The sequence below is a fragment of the Acipenser ruthenus genome, chromosome 28 (genome assembly GCF_902713425.1).
Source record: "Acipenser ruthenus chromosome 28, fAciRut3.2 maternal haplotype, whole genome shotgun sequence".
Lineage (NCBI taxonomy): Eukaryota > Metazoa > Chordata > Actinopteri > Acipenseriformes > Acipenseridae > Acipenser > Acipenser ruthenus.
The window spans coordinates 1,254,118-1,281,712 of record NC_081216.1 but is presented as its reverse complement, the minus strand read 5'-3'; the positions used below and the strand labels follow the sequence as shown (position 1 = coordinate 1,281,712).

General features: G+C 41.1%; 1 protein-coding gene across 3 annotated transcripts; it reads right to left on the bottom strand.

Annotated features, from left to right (window-relative positions):
- Positions 1-426: 426 nt before the first annotated feature.
- Positions 427-26,186, bottom strand: LOC117435004 (ATP-citrate synthase-like). Of its 3 annotated transcripts, none has more exons than XM_034057825.3 (29): positions 25,926-26,186; positions 22,305-22,472; positions 20,643-20,765; positions 18,071-18,133; positions 17,473-17,663; positions 17,297-17,376; positions 16,914-17,044; positions 15,367-15,485; positions 14,303-14,439; positions 13,950-14,011; positions 13,084-13,201; positions 12,389-12,543; positions 11,226-11,319; positions 10,484-10,516; positions 8,647-8,788; positions 8,255-8,423; positions 7,921-8,025; positions 6,707-6,903; positions 6,495-6,576; positions 6,252-6,362; positions 5,753-5,880; positions 5,361-5,454; positions 4,405-4,559; positions 3,718-3,868; positions 3,196-3,339; positions 2,924-3,037; positions 2,275-2,357; positions 2,019-2,095; positions 427-1,704 (listed from the first exon to the last, which is right to left on the bottom strand). In XM_034057825.3, the coding sequence occupies exons 2-29, from the start codon at positions 22,461-22,463 to the stop codon at positions 1,610-1,612; spliced, it is 3,312 nt and encodes a 1,103-aa protein (XP_033913716.3). In that variant the 5' UTR covers positions 22,464-22,472; positions 25,926-26,186; the 3' UTR covers positions 427-1,609. The 3 variants fall into 3 exon arrangements, with proteins under 3 accessions (XP_033913716.3, XP_033913714.3, XP_033913717.3); XM_034057823.3 differs by having other exon boundaries at positions 25,938-26,185; XM_034057826.3 differs by lacking the exon at positions 10,484-10,516 and having other exon boundaries at positions 25,938-26,184.
- Positions 26,187-27,595: the final 1,409 nt, after the last annotated feature.

Below are 27,595 nucleotides of genomic sequence, written 5' to 3'. Positions count from 1 at the left end.
TTATTAATAGAAATTAGTTATTCAGCTGTTACACCATTCAAACTGCAACCAACCGCTAACTACTGTCTTTTACAAAGTTACTGTGGCTAATTGTCTACCATATTTTCCTTTCCCATACATTTGTTGCACCTGCTTTATCACTCTACATCTAAAACCCAAGTTGCCTTAGCAACTCTGCTTATGTCAAGGTCACCTCCAGCAAAACTGTTTTCACATTCCCAACACATTTTCAATCATAGGATTAACAATACCTCACTCTACAGACTAAATATGGCAGATCCACAGATTGGAAAACTACCTGTCTGTGTGAGAGTATACATAAGACTGAACCATGGACATTAACACAATCAGGAAGGCTATTTTCATGTTTAGAAAATAAAAAATAAATTATGAACAAATAAAATAAATTATACACAGAACTCAACATTTGACTAAGCAGTTCTTTATTTTGAACTTACACTACAGGATTACAGTTCTTTTTCTCCAGATTATAATAATGTCATGTTGCTGCACATTTAACATCAAGTAAAATACAACGGTAAAAGCAGGTTGCTCTGTGTTTGGGAGTACAGGTGATGCATCTTGGATTTAGACAATACTAAACAAGCAGTTGAAAATGAAAGCAAAGGCTTCCTGTTCCAAGCCCCTCTCACAGTAACGGAGTTAAAGCTAATCTACAATTAAAAAAAATAACAAAAAAAAACACCACCACACTGTTTGATAACGTGGTCCCATATGTTACCATGTTAAGATGCTACCCTGTTGCAAGTTTGATTTGCAAAGCAGGTTTTTATAAAACGTTACACATTTAGCAACAAATTCTTTACTAAGATAAATCTCATTTATACTTTGCATGGTCCTTTTAATCATTAAAAAATAAAAAAATAAATGTGCCCATAAGTTGATATACTGGTAGCAGCCTTCGCAAAAGTGGCATTTTGTGACTTGGCTTGAAAATGAAACGTTGCAAGGCTCTGTGTGATCCCTATTGTTAGGATAACCCTTTTCTAATTAAAACAATCTTCCCCCTAATCAAACAGTGCATGAAAATCAGCAATAGCGAGATCGCTTTTCACATTCACTTGCAAGCTTAATGCTTTTCATAACCATTTACAACTATTGCTTAGATCAGCAATATTTTTTTTCACCCCACTCAAAATACACTTATTTTTCACAAACTACACCTAAAACCTGTACATATTCCTTGCTATATGGCTTTTTCTATTGCTAGTATTGAACAAATTGATAGCATTGCATGAGAGGATCCCATCAAAACACAATTGTAACACAGTGACACACACAGCAAGGCTATAGCTCTGTTACATTATTGCTCTACTGCTGTAAGCACGCAACATAGATAGCTTCAAAACTGTAGCAAATCGCCCCTTTCAAGATCGGATTATTAAAACTAGAGGTCTGATCGCACAGTTCAGTTGCATTGCTGTTGTTTTGTTTATTAAAAGTTACACTCGTTGTGGAATATGAAGAAAATATAATAGTTAACCCCTAACCCAACCCCCTTCCCTCTCAGTTCAATCAGTCTTCAGTGCAGAGAAAAAAAAAAAAACTTCAACGGCCCACCAGGTGGCACTCCAGGGCTTCTATGGTATTACATGGTCATGTGTTCAGGAAGAACATAGGAGATGTCATCCCAGGGGTGGCGGTATAGACCCTGCTTCAGCCTCTTCTGGTCCAAATAGTGTCCTGTGTGAGCAGAAGGCAAAATGTGGTTTCGTTAAACTTGCACATCGTTTCGGTTACCGCCGCGTTTATCAGTCATGCAACCGCTTCCCACCTCACTTAATATCATGGGGAAATAAAACCTAACGCAAGTAAGTAGGCATTAATGGACAAGGTCTGTAATAAAAAGATGGGAAGTTTGCCTAAATGGAAAAAAAAGATAATTGAAATATTTACTATGGAAGTTGTTTTTCCCTTTAATATAAAAACTACCATAGGGGTATATTTGCAGAAATTAACTTTATTGCCACATTCTTATCCCCCAAAGACTGGCTTACCAATGAACCCCATGCTCCTGCCCAGTACGAAGATGCCATTCAAAGCGCCAATATCCACGTATTCATCGGCTTCCTCCCTGCAAAACACAAAGGCAGGTCAGAGTCGCACCCAGAAAACATAAGAACATGAGATCACATGGTTTAACAGGCTTTTAAAACAAATCATTTCAATTCAACATTTCCACTTCTAAACTGTGCTAGATTTAAAAATCAGCACTTAAGAGTCTCGCTGGAGCACAGGAAGTTCGTTCCTCACCGCGTGAAGCCCCCGCAGGTCCTCAGCAGATCCACAAACGCCACGCCAATGAAGCCGTCGACATTGAGGATGAGGTTGGGTTTCTGCGGAAAAAAACACATTCCAGTCTTGTATGTGCTCCGTGCGCTGCCATTGCTGGTAGTGTCACGTGAGCTGTTCGGTGTGTTGATATTTAAATAAATTCAGTTTGCCTGCAGGTGGGGGTGTATCAACTTCAACCTCCGTCTCGATCTCCTGCCTGTCACTCAGCAGCGAATGCACGTACCCACACGGCTACTCCTGTCACAAGCATTAATACCCTGTATCTTTCTAAGCAAGGGATTTAGGGGAGCTCCCTAATAAAAGCTGAATCTCAAAACAATTGTGTGAATATAGTAATTGTTACAGCTGTGTAGAATGGTATTTAAAATAGGATTCATTGATCCACCTTTTTACATATCCGCCTACACTCTGTCGGATACATGACGGATTACTGTATTAGCTTTCGAGACCACAAAAACCTCTTCAGGCGAGCAGTGGAAAAAATTGAATGCAAAGAAAATGAATTTCACAGGCGGAGGCAGAGCATCAACACAACCAGAGGCTTGCATGCACGATGGATCCCTGGTCACAGTCCTACAAAATGGGGTTTTTGGTCAGGACTACCTACCTTGGAAGTTGTGATTTTCTCCACTTCCAGAGCGTAATCCAGCAAAGGAGTGGCTGGGAAGTTCTGCTTCACAAAGTCCTTTAGAATCTGAACCCTCATGTCTGGGTTGTTTATCTGAAATTTAAAAAAAAAAAAAAAAGGACAGAATAGTAGAATGCATCATCTTAAAATGCTGGGTCCGACAATGCACGATAACGGTGAAGGCACTAGTGACTGCTCGAAAAAGACCCTGCAGCGCCCTCTATGCAAGGTAAAACCCTGCATTCACTTACAGACTTTACTCTGTGTCCGATCCCCATGATCAGCTTGCCTTCCTTCTTCATCTTGTTCACAAACTCCATGGGGATGAGGCTGCTGTCGAAGGCTTTGCTAAACTGCTTGGCTGCAGCGTCTAAAGCACCACCGAACCGGTCCCCCTTTACAGGAAACAGACACAAATAAATAAAATAAAGGTTTAGCTTCCTCAATTCTCAAACGTGCTACTCTTTTTTTTTTTTTTTTTTTGCAACCTTTAAGGTTTAACCCTTTGAGCCCTGTGCTGTTCAGAATTCTTTAAAAAGGACTTATGTAAAAAAAATATGGTTTGTCCTGTTCTCATGTACTAATTCAGGACTGAAAGGGTTAAAAAAAAATATTTTAATCCAAGCAAGAATTTTTTTTTTTTTTGCTTGATAAAAAGCAGCATTCCTTTATCGTTTCCCCAGAACTTTAAAAACACTCAATCATATGATAAAGCACAAGATGACTTTTTTTTAGTACCAGTATATTCCTTTAATACAAGCGTAAAGACTTACGATGGTGAGCAGCCCGGAGGTGAGGCTGGAGATGAGGTCCTTCCCGGCTCTGGCACAGACGATGGTGTTGTGTGCACCTGACACTGCAGGCCCGTGGTCTGCGGTAACCATCAGGCACATCTCGATTAACTGGCAGGCGTAGCGAGGCAGCCTGCAGGGAGCAGAGTGCATGCTGGGGTCAAGACCTTGACAAACCGGTCAGGTTAACTGCAGAAGCAGTGGACCCTCGTTACAGACGACCTTTTAGGAGGCTGTGTGGTCCAGAGGTTAAAGAAAAGGGCTTGTAACCAGGAGGTCCCCGGTTCAAATCCCACCTCAGCCACTGACTCATTGTGTGACCCTGAGCAAGTCACTTAACCTCCTTGTGTTCCGTCTTTCGGGTGAGACGTAGTTGTAAGTGACTCTGCAGCTGATGCATAGTTCACACACCCTAGTCTCTGTAAGTCGCTTTGGATAAAGGCGTCTGCTAAATAAACTAATAATATATAGCGCCTTTCATACCACAGTACCCCAAAAGCGCTTTACATGGTCGGTTAAAACAGAAAGCAGGCAGCATCAAGTAGTTAAAATGACAAAAGTAACAGCAGCAGCCTGGTAAACTGGCCCCTTGAGTTGCTGTCTACAGCAGTCAGGGACAGCGGGCTTCAATCTCACTACAGCTGCTCTCTCTCTCTCCATCAGGCTCACCTCCTCTGGAACCAGAGCAGCCCCAGCACTCCCCCGATGCCCATCTCCTCCTTGAACACCTCTGTGATGGGCATCCCTGCGTAGAGAAGCTCCTGGCCCCGCTCGTCACAAATACTCGTCATGAAGGAGGCTGGCTTGCGGATTAGACCCAGTTCCTGCAGAGACACAGAGTCTCGGGAGTTACATCTCCAGAATGCACGTCAGACAGTACACGGATATCCGTTTGCACTGTCCTGAAACTGTATAAATATAACTGAAGAATGTGTGAAAGACCATATATGTCATCACCATTCAAATCAACCCCCTTTAAAAACATCAATGCATCCATCCCCTACTTAAGGTTTTTTGGGTTTAACAAAACCATCAAGTACTTAAGATATGTGATCTACACATTTTATTTATTTAAACCAGGATATTTACAACAGGGTGCTGGAAAACAATAAAAGATAAATAGGACAATTACAAAGCACACCACAACCTCCTTGTCCTGAGGTTCTATTGTAAGTGACTCTGCAGCAGCAGATATTAATGTATAGTTCATATCCTAGCCTCTCTAAATCGCTTTGGATAAAAGTGTCTTCTTGCAATATTGTATAGGGCAGCAGTGTGGAGTAGTGGTTAGGGCTCTGGACTCTTGACTGGAGGGTCGTGGGTTCAATCCCAGGTGGGGGGACACTGCTGCTGTACCCTTGAGCAAGGTAGTTTACCTAGATTGCTCCAGTAAAAACCCAACTGTATAAATGGGTAATTGTATGTAAAAATAATGTGATATCTTGTAACAACTGTAAGTAATCCTGGATAAGGGCGTCTGCTAAGAAATAAATAACTAAAGAAAAAATAAAATAAAATCTTCACACTGTTGCCAACCTTTCAGCAACTTCCGATTGCTACACCCACAAGCAATACAACACACACGAGTGTTCAGTTTGCTAGAAAGTGAATTAACGCAGCCCTACCCGAGCCCAGGAGTAATCCATTGGCACTGTGGGAGGAGGCACTTCTTTTGCAGGCACGATCACACCCTCAGCAACAAGCTCGTCATACACAGACCTGCGGAGGAGGTAGGAGAGAAAACACAATGAATTCCTCTGCTGTGGTGGTAGCAAAACACACCACTTCAGATTTATAAACCGGTACATTTTTATGGTGCTTTTAGTGGCGAACAAAACCTGGCGATTAAAAAGAATCCCCAAATATCTATAAAAACTACTGTCCGCAAATACACATATAATATCTTCATCATATATATGACGAAGGTATTAGTTCAGCATTGTATTTAAAATGAGTTACAAGACCTGCATTGTCAAAGAAAGAAAAAGGGTGTGCTTGAACATCCTCATTGACGTACTTGATGGCGTCGCCTAGCTCATCGAAGCTCTTGGGCACGAAGGCTCCAGCCTCCCTCAGAGCCTCGTTCTTGGCTACAGCATTCTCAGAGGCCTGGTTAGCACAGGCTCCTGCATGACCAAACTGGACCTGAAACAAAAACCAAAAGACACAGCCATTACAAACCCAGGGAATTCTGCACAGAAAAAAAAAAAAAAAAAAAAAAATCAAACTGATGCAGTATCTCTGTACAAGAACGTGCAAAGTAACAGTATTGTGCAGTTGTATTGGGTTTTTATAATAGGATGGAATGGAATTTATTTCAAACCAGCTTACTGCTGGCTTCTCCTTCCAGCCATGAATAATTCAGCTGTCCAACATAACTGTTGCTGCCTGTCGTGTACATTGAACACTGCTGCATGTTTCTTCTCTTTAAATCATTTTAGATGTTTTGCTCATTCAAGGGATGTTCGCCAATGCGTTGTACTGCTCAGGCTTGGAGCGTGCTGTGCTTTACTCGCCTCAGAGGAGAACATGGTGGCGCAGGTCCCAATACACCAGGCTACCACAGGCTTCGTGATCCGGCCCTCCTTGATCCCCTGGCAGATCTTATACTCTTCACTGCCACCGATCTGTGGAAAAGGGAACAGACGATGAGCTATTTTACAAAGCCAGCTCCCCAGCACTACACTTTTGATGCCAATACTGCAGCTTCTACTACCACTGCCTCCAAGAGGACTGGTCAACGGGGGAGTGCTCCTCACCTCTCCAAGAACAACAAGCATCTTCACCCCTGGAGTGTCCTGATAACGCAGCACGTGATCCATGAAGGTGGAACCAGGATATCTGGAGACGAGAAAAGGGAAGACTAAACATGGTCAAAGGTCATTTTATTAGGAATAAGGACTTCCAAAGATGGCCTAGCTAACCAGGGTGAATCCATAGAGATCCACCAATGCTGTAGACCTCTCCCTACCTGTCCCCTCCAATTGCCACCCCCTCGAAGACACCGTCTGTGGTCCTGGAGATGATGTTGTTCAGTTCGTTGGACATCCCCCCCGATCGCGAGACGTAGGCCACGCTGCCGGGACGGTACAGCTTGGAGGCCAGGATGTTGTCCAGCATCCCACCTGTGTTTCCAATCTTATAGCAACCAGGCTTGATACCACCAACCTGAAACAGCAAGAATTCAGAAGATGTTTCCTTCAAAGCATGGCCATGCTTTCCCAAGCCCAGAAATACCAAGAATATTATATTATATTATATATATATATATATATATATATATATATATATATATATATATATATATATATATATATTACATACAGTACTGTGCAAAAGATTTAGACAGGTGTGAAAAAATGCTGTAAAGTAAGAATGCTTTCAAAAATAGACATGTTAATAGATTATATTTATCAATTAACTAAATGCAAAGTGAGTGAATAGAAGAAAAATCTAAATCAAATCCACATTTGGTGTGACCACCCTTTGCCTTCAAAACAGCATCAATTCTTCTAGGTACACTTGCACACAGTTTTTGAAGGCAGGTAGGTTGGCCCAAACATCTTGGGGAACTAACCACAGTTCTTCTGTGGATTTAGGCAGCCTCAGTTGCTTCTCTCTCTTCATGTAATCCCAGACAGACTCAATGATGTTGAGATCAGGGCAAAGGGTGGTCACACCAAATATTGATTTGATTTAGATTTTTCTTCTGTTCACTCACTTTGCATTTTGTTAATTGATAAATATAAACTATTAACATGTCTATCTTTGAAAGCATCTTACTTTACAGCATTTTTTCACACCTGCCTAAAACTTTTGCACAGTACTGTATATATATATATATATATATATATATATATATATATATATATATATATATATACATATATATATATATATATACACACATATACATACACACACACACACACACACACACACACACATTGCCACAAGATCTGCAACACTAATCTGCTCCCTAATTAGCTTCCAACTACCAACTGTATGGCAAAAGGCATGTTTTTTCTGGGAGGAAGAAATAAAACAATTCTAAACAGTGTTACACCTAGAAATAAATATACTGCAGGAGAAGCCAAGTTGTCGTTCAAAGCCGATTCTCTTAAAGGGGGGAGCGCTGCACTGTTTTTAAAAGAACAGCTTCTCTTTTTTTTGGGGGGTTCTTACAGTGGCGGGTCCGATGATGGTGACCCCCTTCTCGTCTGCTTTCTTGATCAGTTTCCTGGTCTGTGCCTCAGGGATGCCCTCTGCAATGATGGCTATGGTGTGGATCTGAGACAAAAGAAAAATAAATAAAAAAAAGTCAAAACATGCACCTGCAGCATCATTCTCCTGCAGTCCTACAGAGCTCCCCCAAACTCGAAGGACTGCAGGTGAAGATCGATCGCTTCCAAAAGGTCTTTTTCATGGAGGTTACAAAGCAAGGCCGTGGTCCGAGCTCCAGAAGGTAACAGCATGTGAGCTACCCTCCCTGGTAAGAGAGGGACCCCATACTGCGTACCTGAGGATACTGCATGGTCTCCATGCTGCTGTCAAAGGCAGAGCGCAGGGAGGCGAAGTTGATCAGGACGTCCACTTTGGGGTGTTTCTTCATGGCGTCTGCCATGCTCTTGAACACTGGGATCAGGATCTCCTTGTGGCCCCAGTAGAACTTCTGCTTGTGATCCCCACTGCACAAGAACACACACAAAAACACACTTGTACAGGAGTAGTTTAAGGACAACTTGCATCCACTTTAAAAGTCCTGTCTGCACCATGCAAAAAGTTAACAATCTAGCGTACAGCTATTTGCGACTTTGTTTCGGTGGCAGTAAATGCTGAGCACTGCTAACGTTGGTGTCGCAGTCGCACAGTCCCAGCAACATGACTACCCTAGCCTCGGGTCACACTCACGTGAAGGGGTACACCATCGCTGCCACAGAGGGCTCCACCCGAGAGCAGATGTAATCGAAGTCCAGCATGCCCTGCACTGCCCTGGTCTGCATTCCCCAGACGATGGACTTGGTGTGGCTGCTGAACAGGGTGGTAGCTTTAGCTGCGCAGGGAGAAAAGAGATCACAGGAAGAGACAGGGATTTAAACAAAACCCGAACACGCCTGTGCGCCCCATTTCCAGAGCCAAGCAGCCCCCGCACCCCATTGGTCAGAATTGCCTTCTCTTTTGGAAACGTCCCAGCTTTAGCAAGGGTGTCAGAAACCCTGGTCACTGTAAAGCAAAGAATAAATAAATCTAACAGGGCTGGGCAAACTTTTTATTTTGTAAAATCATTAAAAACAAAAAGGCTCAATTAAATTCTCAAACATGCAATTAATAATAAGAAGAACTACCACCTGGTACGCCTTATATATTTTACATTGAATGACCAATCTATCCAGGATACGTAGGTCATTTCATAACAATTTAACATTTCAAAATGGTACGTCAATACAAATTTGCCCAGCCCCATGCTATTCTATAACAAAAAAACACTGTCTGGTCAAGACAGTGCCTAGAGAATTTAAAAGCTTTAATTTCACCCAGGACAAAACGATGGCTGCGATTCACCAGGGCAGATCGTGGATCGGGTTAAAGTACGACAGGAAAGTGGCGAAGGGAAGAACGGACAAAAGCGTCAAACACAGCGTGGCTTTCAATATTCCTGCCGTTACTGGTTCAATATTCCTGCCTCCCGCGTATTGTACTGTTAGAATTATTTTATTTTATTTTTTTAATTGAAAAATGATTTTGATTTTAATAAATATGTCCTGGGTCATTTCACACACTAGGGTGTTGCTCTCTGATAAATTTCACTTCCATTTATACCGTCTCGGTAGAATACTGCAAAACATCCTGTTACAATTTTCTGCCTAAATACAAGTTGTTCTCAACTGTTACTGAAGCACAGAAAACAGAAATGAAGCGGTCGAGAAGGACTTTTATTTAGTCTGAAAACAGGGGGATGAAGGTACACTTTAACCCATGACTTGCCATTGCCCTCATTTGGAGGACCAGGCTACTTTGTAATTTTTTTTTGGAGCATTTTTTCCACTCGCATCTCCGTTATTTACATTTTTTCTTTAACTATATTGTTAGGATAATTTTGTTAACCGAAAAAAAAAGTTACATAGCTTGTGTTGCGATTTTTGTTTCCCCCTCATTCTCAGCCCCAGTAAAAATATATTAACGTGTGTGTGTGTTTTAAAATGAGGTATCACTGCAGTGTACAACAATGAGAACCAAGGTCTCGAGGGATAGATAGGTATGCATGTGGGGCAGGGGGGTACACGAAAGGTTTAAATTAAAAATATATATATTTCAGGACGTTTCAGACAAAAGCCCTGGGATCAAAAGAAGTGTAAAAAACAGTGCAGTAAACTATTTAACTAAATGATTAACCTTGTGTACATACCTCTCCCAAGACCTTTGAACAAGTTTTCTAAATATTTTGATTCTATCTTTTATTTTTTATTTTTTTATTCTGTCTTCAACTTGTTCTACTGCTCCCACCAAATTTGGCCAAAACACTCAAGGAAGGAGAGGAGTCACTAAACATGTATGAAACATTCCAAACACTGCGAGAGAGAGAGAGAGGAGGGGCAGGAAAATAACAGTGAGAGACACAACACCACAGCAACAGCAACAATGCTGCGGAGCTTTGGGTTTCAGTGGCTTGTGAACAGCACATAAAACCACGAAAGCCAAAATCAACCAGCCGACAACCACAGCTAGCAGACTGCCACTGATCCCCTACCTCGAGCCCTCTCTGAAGTGGGATGCTGCGTTTCTAAAAAAAAAAATGAAAAAATATCATGACCAAGAAAAATAAATAAATAAATAAATAAATAAATAAATTAAAAAAATCACTCATTTTATACCTTAAGACTTTAAATCGTTTTACAACAGCTATACAATAGTTTGAAAAGGAACCCATTTCGTGCAAGTCTTGCTATTTAAAAACTAAAAAAGGGCACCATATTTGTTTCGGAACAATAGAATTCTACAGTTCTACAATTTTGAAGTGACAAATACATATACAGCGACGCGATTGTGGTCCATTTTAAAAATAGGGGTAAATATTTTTAATCAGTTTAAAAGCTTGGGGTATTACAGGATTGCCAAACCAAAGATTACCTTTATAAACGTCTCCCGCTTTGACCAATGCTGGGTACATACAGGACAGGGTAATAAAATAAAAACTACAACACCTCCTAAACACACAGCTCTGTTTTGAAGGGATTGCAAAGACAAATTGGTGGAGAGGAATACAATTGTAAAACCAGAGAGAGAAAGAGAAAGAAAGACAGACAGACAGACAGACAGACACACAAGCAGGAGATCAAACAAAGGTACTGGCTGTAGCGGATTCTCCAACACAGATTTGGAAGTGAAACGATCAGAAAGCTGACAGTTTTACCTCCCAGTGCAATAGGTTGTATATGGGGGGTTGTATCAAACCGTTGATAAACTGATCAGGCTCTGCCTCTGTTTGTTACCTGGAGGAACGCCGGGCTTCGGCTTTTTTGCTGGAGTGGCTTCGCTGCAGGTCTTCGTCTCGGAGAACGAAGCAGTCCGGCTTGTAGCTGGGGTCTGAAACCCAAAACAGACACTCTGTGAACGAGGCACTGGCGTTGATCTTCAACATAGCAGAAACACCGATCCAGAGTCGATTCTTAAGCTGTTCCTTTTTAAACCGCTCCGAGATATTCAGGGAGATGGAAATAAGACTATATCAGCATGGCAGTTTGAATCAATCCAGGTTTTGCAAAACAGATGGTAGCAGTTGCTGGGGTGTGTAATTGTGCTGTTGCAATGAGAGGCTTATTGTCATTCAAGTGTACGTCATATTGCCTTATTTTAACAATACAGGCAATCCAATTACTTCAAGACTGCACATTCAAAGACACTGGACTAATTTTCCTAACAAATGTTCTTTAAAATCAAGATCATTTATTCAGGATCTAAAAACAACAAACATCAGTGTAAGCAGTAAGCCTTGACACCTTTGCGTCAAAGACTCCAGTGTTTTGAATAATGACAATACACGCATAAATCTGGTGTCGTTTACACAGAGAGAGAGCGAGAGAGAGAGAGAGAGAGAGAGAGAGAGAGAGAGAGAGAAAGAAAGAAAGAAAGAAAGAAAGAAAGAAAGAAAGAAAGAAAGAAAGGAGATCGCTTTAGGAATACTATTCTACCTCCTCAATGACTGCAGCAATTTTACACGTGCTGATGCACTGCAGCAATAGCAATGAGAAACTACAAGTTAAGAAGCAGAAACTCTGCACAGGCAATATGTGTACTCTCAGTATAAAAAGCTGCTTTTTTTTTTTCTTCCCTGGGCTTTCCATCCAATTCCCTGGTACCCAAGGCATGCTTTTTGTATTCAACAGTGCACTCACACACACCCCCCCCTGCCCAGATACAAGAAACTAGCTATAATGCATTATAACCCAAGGGCTGAGGGCTAGAATTAGCTTTTGTGTTCTGATCAGGACAAAAAACTGTAAACTGAAGGTTGACCAACCTCCAAACAGTCGTCTTAGTCTAGGGGATATAGTGGGAGCGCAACAGGGCCACAAACTGGTTTCCAGTCTGGGCTGGTATTGAACTCTCCATTTTCACAGTGTTCTACCAACACCCCATGTGGTTGTGACCTTACCGAGGCACTGCCGCTGGAGTTCAGCAGGAAGTTGGCGGTGTGGGCGGCGGTGGGTGGCTGGTTAGGGATTGGACGGTGTCCCAGAGCCATGCCCACAATGGCAGTCATGTGGGTCTCTGTGCCAAACACATGGATAGGGATTCCAGTGGTCTTACCTACACAGGGAGGCGGGCAGAAATAGGAGATTAACAGCGGGGAACAATTTTTATTTATGTAAACATTAAAAGCAAATGCTTTAAAATGAACAAAAAATAATAATAAATTAGTCTGCCACTGTCACCTTTAATAAAATCTAGTGTTCAAAAGAAACCTTGTACCCAAAGAAGACATGCCTGTCTGAAGACTGCTGTTTTAGCATCACTTACATGACTGAGTGAAGCAATCCGATTTCTTTCCATTTAGTTTAATGAACAGGGTGTAATACTGAAAACTTACTGGTAGTGGGCAGACTATTTGCTGTACCCTTTTCTGCACTCTGACTGCAGAGGAACACAAAGACTGAGCAGCTAACACAGATAGACCAGACATAAAAAGCACCAAAACCTAACATTATAATACTACAGACCTCAAATTAGCACTACTCTTGGACTACCTAATGTTACCGTCGGCAAGGCAGTTCAAGATTAGAGCTAGCCGGAGTCTATGAAACCAGCGGAGAGTCTTACTTTCACACGAAACTAAAGTACTTTGCTCACCCACTTCCCCCATGACCCGCAGCCCTTCCTGGTAGTTGGGGCCCCCTCTCCTCACGAAGATTGTCACTTCATGTTCCTTCAGGGGTACCTGGTAATCCCTGATGGCCCTCACAATACCCTGCAGATCAAAAGCAGGCACACTTTAACAAGGAAGCAAGCAAGCATGCAACTTTCACAGACAAATGCCTGTTAGCCCTGTCCTGCGTGAAATATTACGAAAAAAATAAATAAATGAAAAAGGCTCTCCATTGCGTTATTCAAGGAAATTATGGCATGCTCGTATGAGGCGATCGTGCATTTGCTTCTTTATTATGACCCTGTATAAAAGACTAGGAGAGTTATTTTTTGTTATGCGTCCCTATATGGAGGCGGTCATGCATTAAAAGGGTTAAGTAATCAAATTCACACTGCAATGGCCACATTGCTCCTTGTGTACTTAAGGGACAAACCACATGGGAATCACCCTGGAGTAAATCAACTACCTATCCTTGGTAATCCCCCCCCCCCCCCCCCAAAAAAAAAACAAAAAACAAAACAAAACAAAAAAAAAACTGGTTGATGCAAACCAGATGGATTCTGGGGTACTGTAACAAGATCTAAAATGCAGAGAAATAAGCTGTGGCTTTTTGGGATACAGGCTGATCAAATCAATCCCTCATTATTTGCCATGTGAGCCAGCATGAACTCTTCTGAACGCCAGGCTGAAGAAAGGTCAGGGTTTAATGGAACTCCATACAAAACAGACTGCAGCACTCTGATGCTCTTTCTGAAGATGAATAGCGTGGCTTAAAGAGGGGCGATTCAATGGGAAAAACACCACCAGACACCCCCAGACCAAGAGCAGCAAAGCTCCACTGAGAAGTTACCTTGAAGGTTGCAGCGACGTTGGTGAAATTGGCAATGCTGCCTCCGATAATCAGGACCTTGCCTAAAAGAGATAAACAAATAAAATAAAAATAAAACAAGCAAGGTAAATCAAGAGACGGCACATTAAAATAAATTAAAATAGTTACGCACTGGAGCGTTGCTTGATTTATAAAAAAAAATGTCAGTGTAAATTAGTGGATGTTTCGATAAACACAAAACATGTTGATTCTTAAAAGGGGAGTGTTGTATCTCAATGTTTTCAGTGCACGGTTCTTTCAAAAAGGTCTCTCTTATAAAGAAGGGGGATTTGATTGGGGGGGAGGGGGGGAGGTTTGGACCCCTCCCTTCTCACCATCGCTGTGCTTCTCCCTGGTCATCAATGACAGGATGGTCTTGGCATAATCGTAGGTCTGCTGCTCGCTAGGGGCTCCAGAGTACTCTCCATAATTAGCCAGCTCGTCCACTCCACCCAGGTCACAGATGGTGTCACTGCGGACGGCAAATTAAAACTGAATGTTTATCACCCCGCTTAGCATACCTTTACACCAGGGCTTCTCAAACCCGGCCCTCAGGACCCCCTGTGTCTTCTGGTTTTCATTCCAACTGAGCTCTCAGTGACTTGACTAAACCCTTAATTCAACTAATGATTTGCTTAATTATTAGGTCTTTTTAAAATGTTCTCAGCTCTTAAAACAGTGGGGGATTTCAAGCCGACTATAAAATTGTACAAATAACTTAAATCTGCAACTTTTTAGGAGCCGAGAACAATTAAAAAAAAAAAAAAAAAGTCTAATTACGCAAATTAGTTAAATGAATGGTCTAGTTAAGTAATTGAGCTCAGTTGGAACGAAAACCAGAAGACACTGGGGTCCCGAGGACCGGGTTTGAGAAGCCCTGCTTTACATTAAAGCAGTGGTACTCCACTCTGGCCCTCGAGATCTATTCCAGTCCTGGTCTTTATTCCAACTGGGTCTTAAATTAGTACATTGCCTTTTATCAGCCTCAATTGAACTACAGTTGAACCTGCTTGGAGTAAAAACCTGTACTGGATCTCAAGGGCCAGAGTGGAGTACCAATGCATTAAAGACTAGGCAGCACAAGAGCCAGTGGCTAATCATCATTAAACCTGGAGCACCCAGTCAATGTGTCACACAGAGGGATCAAACGTTGAAGGTCATCCAAGGTGGCATTGATTGACTACGGTAAAGGGATTACAGACAGATGTTTGGAGATGCTCTCTGGAGAGCGGCAAAATATAAAGTCAACTGCAATAACTCACATTGCTTTGAGAAGCCCTGCAGTAATTGAAAAATACAGCAAAAATAAACAGGCAGAACATCCGTGACAAAATAGATGCGGGTCTATCCTGCTTGGGCATCTTCAGATATTAATAAATAAGCCAGATAGATAGCAGACCTGTAGACAACCGAGGCTCCCCCCCCAGCCACCATGGTCCAGATCCTGCCTCGGGGGTTGAGAATGGTCAGCTTCAGACTGGCTCCACTCTTGGCATCCAGATCAGCAATGTAAGCTTCCTGCAATGCAAACAGAATCCCTTTCAACCGTACAATCATTGCAGGCGTGCAGAGGCAGAGGCAATGGCTGTATTCAGAGAGGACTGCTTCGGTAGAGGGCAGAAAATCCACTCTAAGGTTCTCCTTTATTCTTCAATCCTGTTCTTGAAGGCAGTTTCACCATACTGTTGCATACAAGTAATGCAGTTACATGAATACTTTGGCCACGCAGGGATGGAAAGAAGACTCCCATTGCATAGCGGTTTGATCCATTCCTGGTTTTACTACCAGTTTAATAAGGACACACCTGAGCTTGTTACCTATACCTAAAATCAAAACCTGGAATGGGCGAAACTGCTGTGTAAAAAGGAGTCATATATCCATCCCTGCCAAGTCTTGTGCGATTTCTTTCAGGAGTGTTGGTGTGGTATAGATAAAAAAGCATCCACCCCTCACCTCATCCAACCAACACCAAGTTTGTCCAAGCTTGTAAAACTTCTGCGTTCATTTTTTTTTTTTATAGAACAATGTTGAACCAAATTGACAGGAACACATAATACTACAAAAAATAAAGAGATCACGCGTAGAATGCAAGAGCAGTACTTCAGTACCTACAAAAAGATACACAGCACTTAGAAATTTTAAAAATAGCACAAATGGCTATACACAGAGATTGAGACGGCAGCTGCCAAGAGTACCCTTGTTGCGTAGGCAGGAAGAAGGTCGATCAGGATATTACCTACGGCTGCCAAGGCCTTTTATCTTATTACTATGTAAATGGAAAGTTTTCCTGGAAGGTCCTTCCTTGAGAATGACATCCACAAGAGATGACTCAGGGCTGGATTTATTTGTGGCTGCAATTCCTTTCCTGTAATGACTGCAAGACTGCCAGAGAAATTATAAATGACCAAACCCTGCAAAATCACGCCAACGTGCATACAGAACTTATTACGCTACCTATTAATAGCAGCAAGCACTGCGGGTGTTACTCGTGGGGGCCCTTAGAAAAGGACTTTCACAAGAATTATTGTTACACACCGGTTAAAAAAGGTAAGGATATCAATTTATATTAATAAATTGTTGTCAAAATTAAACAGTGTCATGAAATGGATTACGCCACTTTAAGGCCTAAAATATCTAAAATTAGGTTCATATGCTGGTATTTTTTTTTTTTTTTTTTTAATCCTAAAAATTCTAGGCAATGCAAAACATTTGGCCGCAGCTGTAGAATTTCGGGTTCTGTCTCTCTCGCCTTAAATGACAGCTGCCCTTAAAAAAAGTTCCCCCACAATAAAAGCACAGCAAAGTGTAACAAAGCTCAGTGGAAGCATGGTACAGCAAAGCACATACATAAAACACGGCAGACTACTGTTAATGCACAGTGCACCCATGGGAAAACTGCACGTGGTAAACTCTTAAAGGGAGCAGAGGCACAGCAGGGGAACTTACCTCAGGGTAGGCTTCCCTGCCGAAGGGAGGAGGGAACTCCACATCCCCCCACTTGGCTTTGCAGATGTAGTCGGCAGTGGCATCTATCTTGGCTGCCATGTCCAGCACATACACTCCATCCTTGGTCACAACTAGGGAGAAAAGAGAGATCAATGGCAAAATAATAATAAGACAGCCTTCTATCACTTTGCTGTGATCCATTTGCATTCCCGTCAACAGCGATTACCCCGTAACTGAATGAGATAAACCACGCGGGCTGCATGGAAGGACCTCTAGGTGCTGCTTTCAGAACCAATTTCCAGAAGAAAACTCAACAGCTTTTCATTAGTAATGGTGCTAGCATAATAAACCACAGCGGTTTTGTATGATCAAAAAGGACGTACCGAGTGGGTTGATCTCCAGGTATGTGAAATACAGGTCTTCGTACAAGTTGAACAGGCCCACTACAAAACTGGCCAAAATGCTGTAAAGAGAAATAAAACAAAACATTCAAAATGAAAAGTACTGTGTGGCAAAACAAAAAAAAAACAAAACAAAAAAAAAAATCCACGCTGCTTACTCTTTCTTGTGGGCAGGCGCGTGGCCCAGGAGATGGTTCTTGACGTCAGCCTCGGTCAGCTTCTCATCCACTCCCACCAGGAACTTCTGCGCTTTGGAGTCCACGTCCCCGATATCCACGCCTCCCTCGTGGTGGAACAGCACGTGGTCTCCTTCACGGGAGGCGTAGATACACACGTAGAACTCCTCCTCCTGCACGCAAACGCACACGCACACACACACACACACGTCAACACACATCTCCAGTGCCACAGGTCTCCGATCTACAGCTCAACCCAAACGTTTTCCAAATCACCCTACAGAATAAACTAATTTTGCTTCGTAAAGTCGAATGAAACCTGCTGAATAACGTTACGTTAACATATTGAATCACAGTTTTCCCCATATACGTACTGAAAAAATAAGAACAAATGCAAGAAATAAGAAATACTGTACTACTCTTACGGCTAAAGACTTTTGCAATATTGTGTTGTAGTTTCTTTGATTACATGACAAATAACAGATCTTTATGTTTATAGTTTTTTGTTTTTTTTCTCAAATTCTCGGTGATGCGAAACTTTTGGCCACAGCTGTACAAAAGACATGAACGCCACACCTACCTGCTTGTGGGGTACAAACGGTTCAATAAGGAAATTCTTGAGAACGCCTTTAGCCTTTGCGACCTATAAGAAACAAAAAAACAACAATAATAATAATAATAATAATCTGCGAGTTAAATCACAGGGATGAGAGCAAAGACTCTTCATGCAGACACTGCATCAACTCAAATGAAGTGTCGATTTACGATGCCACACTTCAGAAAGACATGGATCACCACCACCATGAACAACAGTGATCATTTTGTTTTAAGACAACATTTCTGTTTATGTACCTGGTCAACCAAATCTTCCTCGCTATGAAATTTTATATATATATATATATATATATATATATATATATATATATATATATATATATATATATATATAATCTCTCTCTATATCTTAGGGTGTCCCCATAAGTCTTGCCTCCGTTTCTTTCAGGTGATCAAATGCACACGCAAACACAAGTCAGCACACATCTCCATTTGATACACAGTACATGTACTGTACTGTGGACAGCCTCCAATGGCAGGCATTTGGATATTGAAATTACAATACAAGCTGACCAAGAATGCATCATGCATTTAAAATTAATTCTTATGAAGCTTTGCTATCAAATACCACACATAATGGTATCAGATAAGCAATTAGCTGTTGCTAGACATGCAAGACTGATATTATATTTAAAAAAAAGCTTTTATCTTATCAAGTCAAGCATTGTAAAACTCAACGACATTTCAAAAAGGAACACAAAGAAAAACACTTTTCGTTGACCTCTGCTCCCAGCCCTAGAGTGCTAATCTATCAAAGAGGGGAGGAGGGCGGACGAAATGAATCTGCTTTCACTTTGGAACTGGTGTTCGCTGTATATAATCCATGACATTTTAATTAAGCCTAAGGATAATGAGATTCAGAAGCAATGCAACCCAGTGATGAAACTGAACATAAATGTCAAAGCAAGTTGTAATCTGTCAGGGAGGCAATTTAGCTAAAGTGAGTGTCCTCTTTAGAGCCAAAATACACAGTAACAGAATGTCCCCTCTGTTATACAGCAATATACCACTACAGAGTGCTGCTAAGAATCTGCCTTTGAAATCAGCGTACAAATCCACTGCTTTACAATTTGAGACACAGTACAAGTGAAAAACCTACAGCAACCACAATTACTAAAGCCTGCACCTTTTTATTTATTTTAATTGTTAATGTACAAACCACTGCAACAGACGTTTCTAATTTTTACATATTGCAAAACCTAGCCGAGTAAACAAATCACTGTAGCGAAATTATGCATGCAGGTAAAAAATAAAATAAAGAAAATAAAGAAAGAAAAGCACTTTTGGATATGCTTTGACATTTAAGAGGAATTCTAAGAAATGCCCTCCCCTGACTACAAGACTCAAAAAGCTTCCCGAAGCAGTATTGTAATGTATTGTAAAATGTCCCTGACATTTATTAAAATTCACGTTGTTTGCTACAGAAGAACGAATGGTTATTAACTTCGGACAGCCGTCTGGGAAACATCAGTGCGTTTATTCTCAGACTTTCCCCACTGGGTCCTGCTTTAACAGACAGGGTCGCTTTTGTAGACGCAGCCACCCACACAATGCCAGGTAGTTACCAGCAGAGTTTCTCAAACCATTTGGATTCTGGCATTTGTGACAAAGAGCCATCATCCACAATTGCAGAATGAAATATGGCCAGACTGGAGTAAGGGGACTGAATGCTAAATCCATCAAAAACAACAGACTCTCCATTCCCCTGTGCTAGGAATCGCTACAGGGCAGTGGTACTCGCTTGTGGCTGTAACCAATCCAGTCCAGAACCTGGTCCAACTTTTCGTTTATTGATCAGAAAGCCCAAACGTAAATTTTATTTAATATGAATAAATACATCAAAGATTGCTAATAGAACTATTCGATAAAATGTACATTTTTCTACAATGTAATTTTATAGGCATGTACAGTATGGGACACTTACTTGAGAACGTGGTTTAGTGTATACAGAATATCTTAAGGGTGCTGTACCATACAAGCCACACCACAGATTTTTCAGCTGGCTCCATCGCATCAATATCAGTTTTCTATATACTATCTTGCTTTGTCAATTGGCCACTGTATACAACATGCATGTTTTTATTAACCAGATAACCATGGTTAGCTATACCCTGTGGTCAGTAAAGACCTCCATGCTTGCCCCTCAAATACGCCCTGACCTCCCATATGTCAGTAGAGATCATCTGCATTGGCAGCTCCTTGACACTTAAACATTAACAAGATTCAAATCCACTTCACCCAGGGCCATCATACCGTAAAACGAACCAGTGCTGTCAAAGTGACACTACAAAGCAATCGCATGATAAGTGCGTGCATTTTTATAAAGCATGATTTTATTGAAGGAGCACTTAAGAGGAACTGGCCTTATTTTGAACCCTTTTTGATCTCGGTTGTTTCTGCTGCGTCAAAGCAAATGCAGCAACACAACACAGGCGTATTCCACATGGAGCACTGTTGACAGGCAAGGTTAAGCACATTTTCTGAAGGAGGATATAGATCACTCCATTGGGTGTTCTGGCAGTGGTGGTGGCACTCACCGTGGTTTCCTTCATGAGTCGTGGTTTGAGCCACTCCTTCACACCCTGCAGGTCAAGGTTCACTCCCACCAGCCCAAGCTTCCCCCGGCGCTTGATCAGCTGATCAGGCTTGACCACCAGGCGCTGGGGAAAGACAACAACCCCTAATCAATATAATTTATTTGGCAGACGCCTTTATCCAAGGCGACTTACAGGTGTTACAGGGCAGTACAGGGTTACATAGCAAGATCCATATTTAAATACAGTATAGTTTACAGTAAGTGCAATATGAAATAGGGTGCAACAAGTTAGGATTAGAACAGGTTTTATCTACAATGACATAGTGGTGCAATAACACATTAGCTGAGGATCCAGTAACGTGGTGCTGAGGTCAGGCAAGCCCAGTGAAGAGCAGGAGTAGAGCAAGAGATCTATCAACTAACCTAAGGTAGTCCATGATTAGTGCCGATGAGGGTCTGCAAAACCAGTAAATAACTCATGGGCTAAGCTTTGTGAAAAAAAAAACCTACAGTTATAAAATTAAAGAATTTGTATTTATTTTGCCTAATACATTCAGTAAAAACTCCCGTTACCTTACTGTCGCTTAATTACTATATGAAGAGCGTTTCAAGAACGTACATAACCTTGCAGAAGTCTTTGAAAAACACAACAGTTTAAGGAGCTGGAAATGGATAGCCATTTAATACTGGACACTTGCCAGAGCTGCGCTCCAGGCAAAAGTTAATCGCATTTCCCCCTATAAATCTTGTCAGTATTGCTACATTTTACTGCCAGTCGCGTCCCTGTCTGTCAAACAGAACAGAAGCATCGCTGGCCAAGAGAGATACTTTAGTAAATTCTCCCTATTCTGAGCACTGCTGTAGCCCAAACGGCCTCTCAAATTCAATTATTTTCAAGAGTTTGCATCTGAATCCATTATAGCAATGGCTCAGAGTTCTACCCCGGTAATGAAGGTCATTATTACTGCACGTTCTTTTTCAGGGCTGCCAAGCGAGAGACATTGCACTTTTTCACAGATAGTTAGTTTAAATGACTACTGCAATATTTAACTTGTCCCTTCTCATTTGTATCGGGCCCAATTTTGCATTTTTTTTTTTCTAATTTGAAAAGCCTTTTTTCCTAGTTTGCAAAGTTTATATATAAAAAATATATGCAAAGTAGGAGAGAAACATTGCAGAAGCGGACCCTACATAACATTTTTTTTTTTTTTTTTTTCCTTCTTGCAATAGACAAGTTCATTGCTGCAAACATACCCTAATATTTTGGCCGGCACAATTTCCAGCTGGATTCAAACCAAGGCCTCCTAAGTAAATAAATACTGAATACAGATAATTTCCCTTTAAATAAAAAAAAAACTACGAAAAAACCCACTACATTTATATATAAAAATGTTTATATATAAAAGTGTTTTTGGAATGAATAACTCATTATATCTGCTGTTCTGCTAACAACCCTGTGAACTTTTATTCCTTGTAGAAAAAATGTATCCCTCTTCCATTCATTTAAGCTTTTAATACCCAATTTACACAATTATCGACTCCCATTAACCTTACCAAAAAAAAAAAAAAGGTGGTTGCATTTCATTACAGTGAAGACGACCCATGCAATTGACTAGAGATGAGCAAGTGTTTCTGAATTCCAATACACTGGACCCAGTCTTACCTCTGTGAGGACCCAGGGGTGATCCTGAACGAGACGATCCCAGTTCGTGTCTGTTGTCACAGAGGCGTATCTGAAGCGGTTCTGCACAGCGGCCGACGTGCAGATGTGCTTATACAGGAACTCCTTCCCAGTCTGTTCGGAGATCGCCTTGGCCGACATGGTTTCGTACTGGCCGAACCAAACAAAAAACATCAAGCAATCAAAATCAAATTTTAACTTAAAACAAAATGCTGCAATACAGCAATCGCTCATTAAACAAAAAACTAAAACAGCATAATAGTAAAGACTCACATCCACTCTTGTAGAAAAGTCTGCTTGTGATTCTGCAAAGAATTCATTCACCTTTGCTACTGTCATCCAGAATGTTGAAAAAGGCACACAAACAGGTCGTGCCTCATTTAGCGCGATTCCGCGAGAGCTACTGTGAGCATCTGCTTCTAGCGATGAACAAAACAAATCATCCGGAACTTCAAAACAGTCAAGCAGAATTCAAAAGATAAAACTAGAAGAAAGCCGTTAAGCCGAGCATGACCTCACTCGGCACGGTTTTGTAGTTTTATCTTATTACTGAAATGAGGTGCCAGGGGTGTTATTAATTAGTCATTTAACAGAGGCTTTTATCCAAAGTGACTTAGAGATGAGGAGGTGAACTGTGCATCATCAACAACTGCTGCTGCAGAGTCACTTCCAATAGGACCTTGTTTGTTTTACATCTCATCCGAAGGACGGAGCGCAAGGAGGTAAGTGACTTGCTCAGGGTCACAAAGTGAGTCACGGGCGGAGCTGGGATTTGAATCAGACCGCATTCATTGCATGTGAATCTCCTGAGCCATCGGGAGGGGAATAAGGAAACAAATCAGGTTTAACCTGCTTAGCAACTATACACAATAATACTACAATGCACAAAAAAAAAAAAAATTGTGTAGCAACTGGACTGATTTCCACCTTTTTTGACATCAGCAAATCATTAAGGAAACCCAAGAGGAGCTGCCCTGCCTAGGGACTAGAATTACGCATTGTAATTATTAAAGAATTCAAACTGCTGTGAATTCAGGAATGCAGCTATACCAGATTACAAACCAGTAAAAGGTGCATGTCATTCTAGTAGTAGCAGCCTATTTGCATGTACGTCACTAAACTAGGAATAAATAACAGCCTGGAACAGAATCCCTGAATGGCAACTTGCCTCATTCATTCTTTCACATATAAATTTGCATGTGGTAAGTTTTAAGACAAGCCGCAGATGGGAGGGCATTTCTTTTTACATAATATGAAACTGGGTTGGCCGGACAGCATCACTTTAATGTGTGTCAGTGCTTCTATTAATCATTTCCACTACTTCATACCATTCCAGAGCCCAAGGCACGCACACACACAAGGAATGCTGATTTCTACCAAGTATTAATCATTTAATGTTTGCAGGCAAATTCAAAAGAAAGGGTTCTTTCATGCCGGGAGTGAGGCACTAAAACTAAAGGCTACGTTTCAGCGGATTGAAATAAGCACACTGCACTGCTGGGAATTCTGCAAGATGACTTGGCAATGCAATTATACACAAAATCAAGTTACCCTTGCAATCTATCATTTGGTTTGCTCGCATCCACCTGATGAAGAGGCATAGTTCCCGAATGCTGATGTGGCTAACTATGACAGCAACCAGCATTAGTCTTCAATCTGAGAACACTGCACAGAACACAGGCATTGCAATGGAGTAATCTGCAGCATAATATCCCTGGTGACAAGAATCCCTATAATAAAAAGACTCCTGGTTATCGGCTATATAAATAAAAGGACACAAGCCATTCTGAAAGATTAAATGAATTTATTTACTGCAACAACATTTTTCGGTGAGATACATGAATTGAGGTTCTGAATTGAAAGGGGTTTACATCAGCCCTTCAAGGCTGCAGTATTTTTTAAAATTATTTTTACTACTCAGCAGATCAGAACAGCTGCCTGGTATAAAAAAAAGCAATCGGTCTTCTGAACCCAGCGGGACAGCTTCTTGAAATGGAAAGCACAATCCACAATTATATCTATATATAGATTATAAAATGACAGCTACTGCTTTAGGTAGGAACACACACGTTTCAGCCGTACAAAGCCAAATTATATCAGCGTAGAACCACTTAGTCAATTAATACGGGCCTATCCTGCAAGTTTCTGAATCTTGCTACAACTATAACCAAGGCATGGAGGCAGTGTGGTCCAGTGGTTAAAGAAAGGGGCTTGTAACCAGGAGGTCCCCGGTTCAAATCCCACCTCAGCTACTGACTCATTGTGTGACCCTGAGCAAGTCACTTCACCTCCTTGTGCTCCGTCTTTCAGGTGAGACGTAGTTGTAAGTGACTCTGCAGCTGATGCATAGTTCACACACCCTAGTCTCTGTAAGTCGCCTTGGATAAAGGCGTCTGCTAAATAAACAAATAATAATAAATGTATTGCTGTGTATTACCAATACTGGAAAACATCTGCCAATCCCTTTCCAAGCATTAGCAATGTGCAACACGATTTTCCTGTTAAATGACTAAGCCGATGTATTGACTTATAACCACCTACTGCTGCAAGTAACAACAGCATGCCCGTCTAGAGTTAAGGTCTGTCCACTAGCTGCAACTATTATTATTATTATTATTATTATTATTATTATTTATTTATTTATTTCTTAGCAGACGCCCTTATCCAGGGCGACTTACAATTGTCAAAAGAGATCACATTATTTTTACATACAGTTTCCCATTTATACAGTTGGGTTTTTACTGGAGCAATCTAGGTAAAAGTACCTTACTCAAGGATACAGCAGCAGTGTCCCCTACTAGGGATTGAACCCACAACCCTCCGGTCAAGAGTCCAGAGCCCTAACCACTACTCCACACTGCTGCCCTACAACGAAACCAAAACACAATGTACAAGCCAATGGGAATTCGCTCAAAGTACAACCCCGCGGATCTGACTTTCTTTGGTATCGTTATCTTAACTGCAACAGTGTAACATGCAGGTAATTTCAAGACAAGACAAGGCAAGCGCTCAATACAGATTGTAAGGTGATGTATTATTATTATTATTATTATTATTATTATTATTATTATTATTATTATTATTTTTTTTTTTTTTTTAAAGATTGTTCTATGATTTTCTAAACTCCAATGGATTTATATTTGTCTGCACTTAAACGTTACGTTATTCAATGTTCAGTCTGTCGTACATTGACACGACTGTACTTCTCCAGCGAGGCAGGAAAACGAGACTCGCTTCACGTTTCCTTATAAAACATAATCTAAGATGGTTTAACGGTTTGGGTTTTAATTCTCTCTAAAGTTAAGACAAAGGGGAACTGACAGCTGTAGTAAAACATATTTTCGCGCAGCTGTACTGGCAGCAAACAGCTGTCTTGTATGTCAGGATTCTAGAAGATTTTCACCCAAATCCTTCACCATAAACTCTGATATCTGCAAAACTAGATGGATCACTACCAAATTATAAACTGCGGATAATTTCTAAGTTAATCATACACAGTCACTAAATAACTGACTCGAAATGATGACAAGATTATTCCTAATTCCGGCGTTGTCTGTAAAGATTAAGACAAATTAATACAGTGAGTAATGCATGACAAGTTACCTGCAGACTTACCCGAAATTAAACCCAGTCCTTGATCGAGAATGCTCTCTCTCTCTCCCGAGTCAGTTCTGTGAGTTTCGCTGATTGATCTATCTATTATTTCACGGGTTAATAGCACTACGTTCACTACAACAGACCCAGACGCCTCTCAAACCAGTAAACTTCCCCTTTCTGACTCGCTTTTCTACCTCTCCTCGCCATCTCCTGATGTCGTTACATGAACTCCCCCGGCTCTAAGTGGCTCCTCCAACCCCATGTGATGATCTGCTCCGGGCTGGCCGCACCCACCCCTGTCCCCGCATTACCCTGGGTGATAGAAGCAGAGCAGCTTGTGAAACTGTGTTCCTATCCTCGCCATGGCGGCTCCACTATCTCCATGTTGATGAACCCGCGGCGGGCTCTGCGTACGATCCAAAATGGCGTCAGTTTCACGACCTCGTCTGTTCTGTCCTTGATTGCGCAGGATGGCGCGTTCCACAGGAGATGTAGTTCTTAAGTGGAAAAAAGACTACAGTTCCCAGGATGCATTGAAGCCATCCCTGATTGGCCAGTGGCAGGCCCTGATCATTTTTTAGGGGCGTGGTTAACAAATAACAGCATTTTATTATTTATTTTTTTTAACTGCAACTGGATATTAATCTTTCTTACTCTACATACAGCAGTGTGCAAATGTATTTTGAACAGCTCAAGATCGGTCATTTACATGCTTTATATAACTGCCTGCACAAACAATAGGTGTGAAAATGTTACACCACTTTGTGCTTTAATTAGGCATTTTAAACAACGTCTAAAAAGTCTTGCATTTTATCATTTGTGCGGCTATGTGTTCCTTTTCTCCTACTATTTTAAATTCATTTTGCATGTATGATCTAGTAAGGTAAATCAATTAAATTAGACAAGCACCAATATGCCTATTTTTGACAATATTCCAAGATTTTCAGTTCCAGTGGTTTGATTTCATACGCGCGACAAACCACAACTACAGAAGCAATGGGGTGTTTGAATAAATCACGCACGTATATAACCGTTTTTCTTTTCTAGCGCCATCAATACTTACAGTTTCTTGTAAGTTGTACCTTTTTAAATCAGCCAACAAGAGTTAGGCAACAGCTCTGGTCTACCCTGCAGTCTGCCGAGGGTTGAGCCAGCTGTAATGTGCCTGCATCCATTGTGAAACACTGCAAGTTTACCAGCGTTCAGATACTGAAGGCCAGGACGGCTTTATGGATGCAATAAACGAGCAAGCTACGACACAAGTATAAGAAATATAATATAACCCATAACATCGCTATCTACACAGCAAAATAAGGGCTTTTGTTTATATATATATATATATATATATATATATATATATATATATATATATATATATATATTAATCACGTTAAAGCGACACTTATATAATCCACATTTTCCTTAAATATTAATGATGTATTGATATTTATTTTACATTTATCCGAAATGCTGACGAAGACGAGAGTTCACCCCCTAGTCTCTGTAAGTCACTTTGAATAAAAGCATCTGCTAAGTTACTCAATAATAATAATAATAATACTTGGGGGTAGCACAGTAATTCTGTATCCGGCAAAACATAAATACTACCAGTTATTAGATCTAGATTAATATCCACTACATTTTCAGCACTAAACCCCTTATTCTTGTGCCCGGAT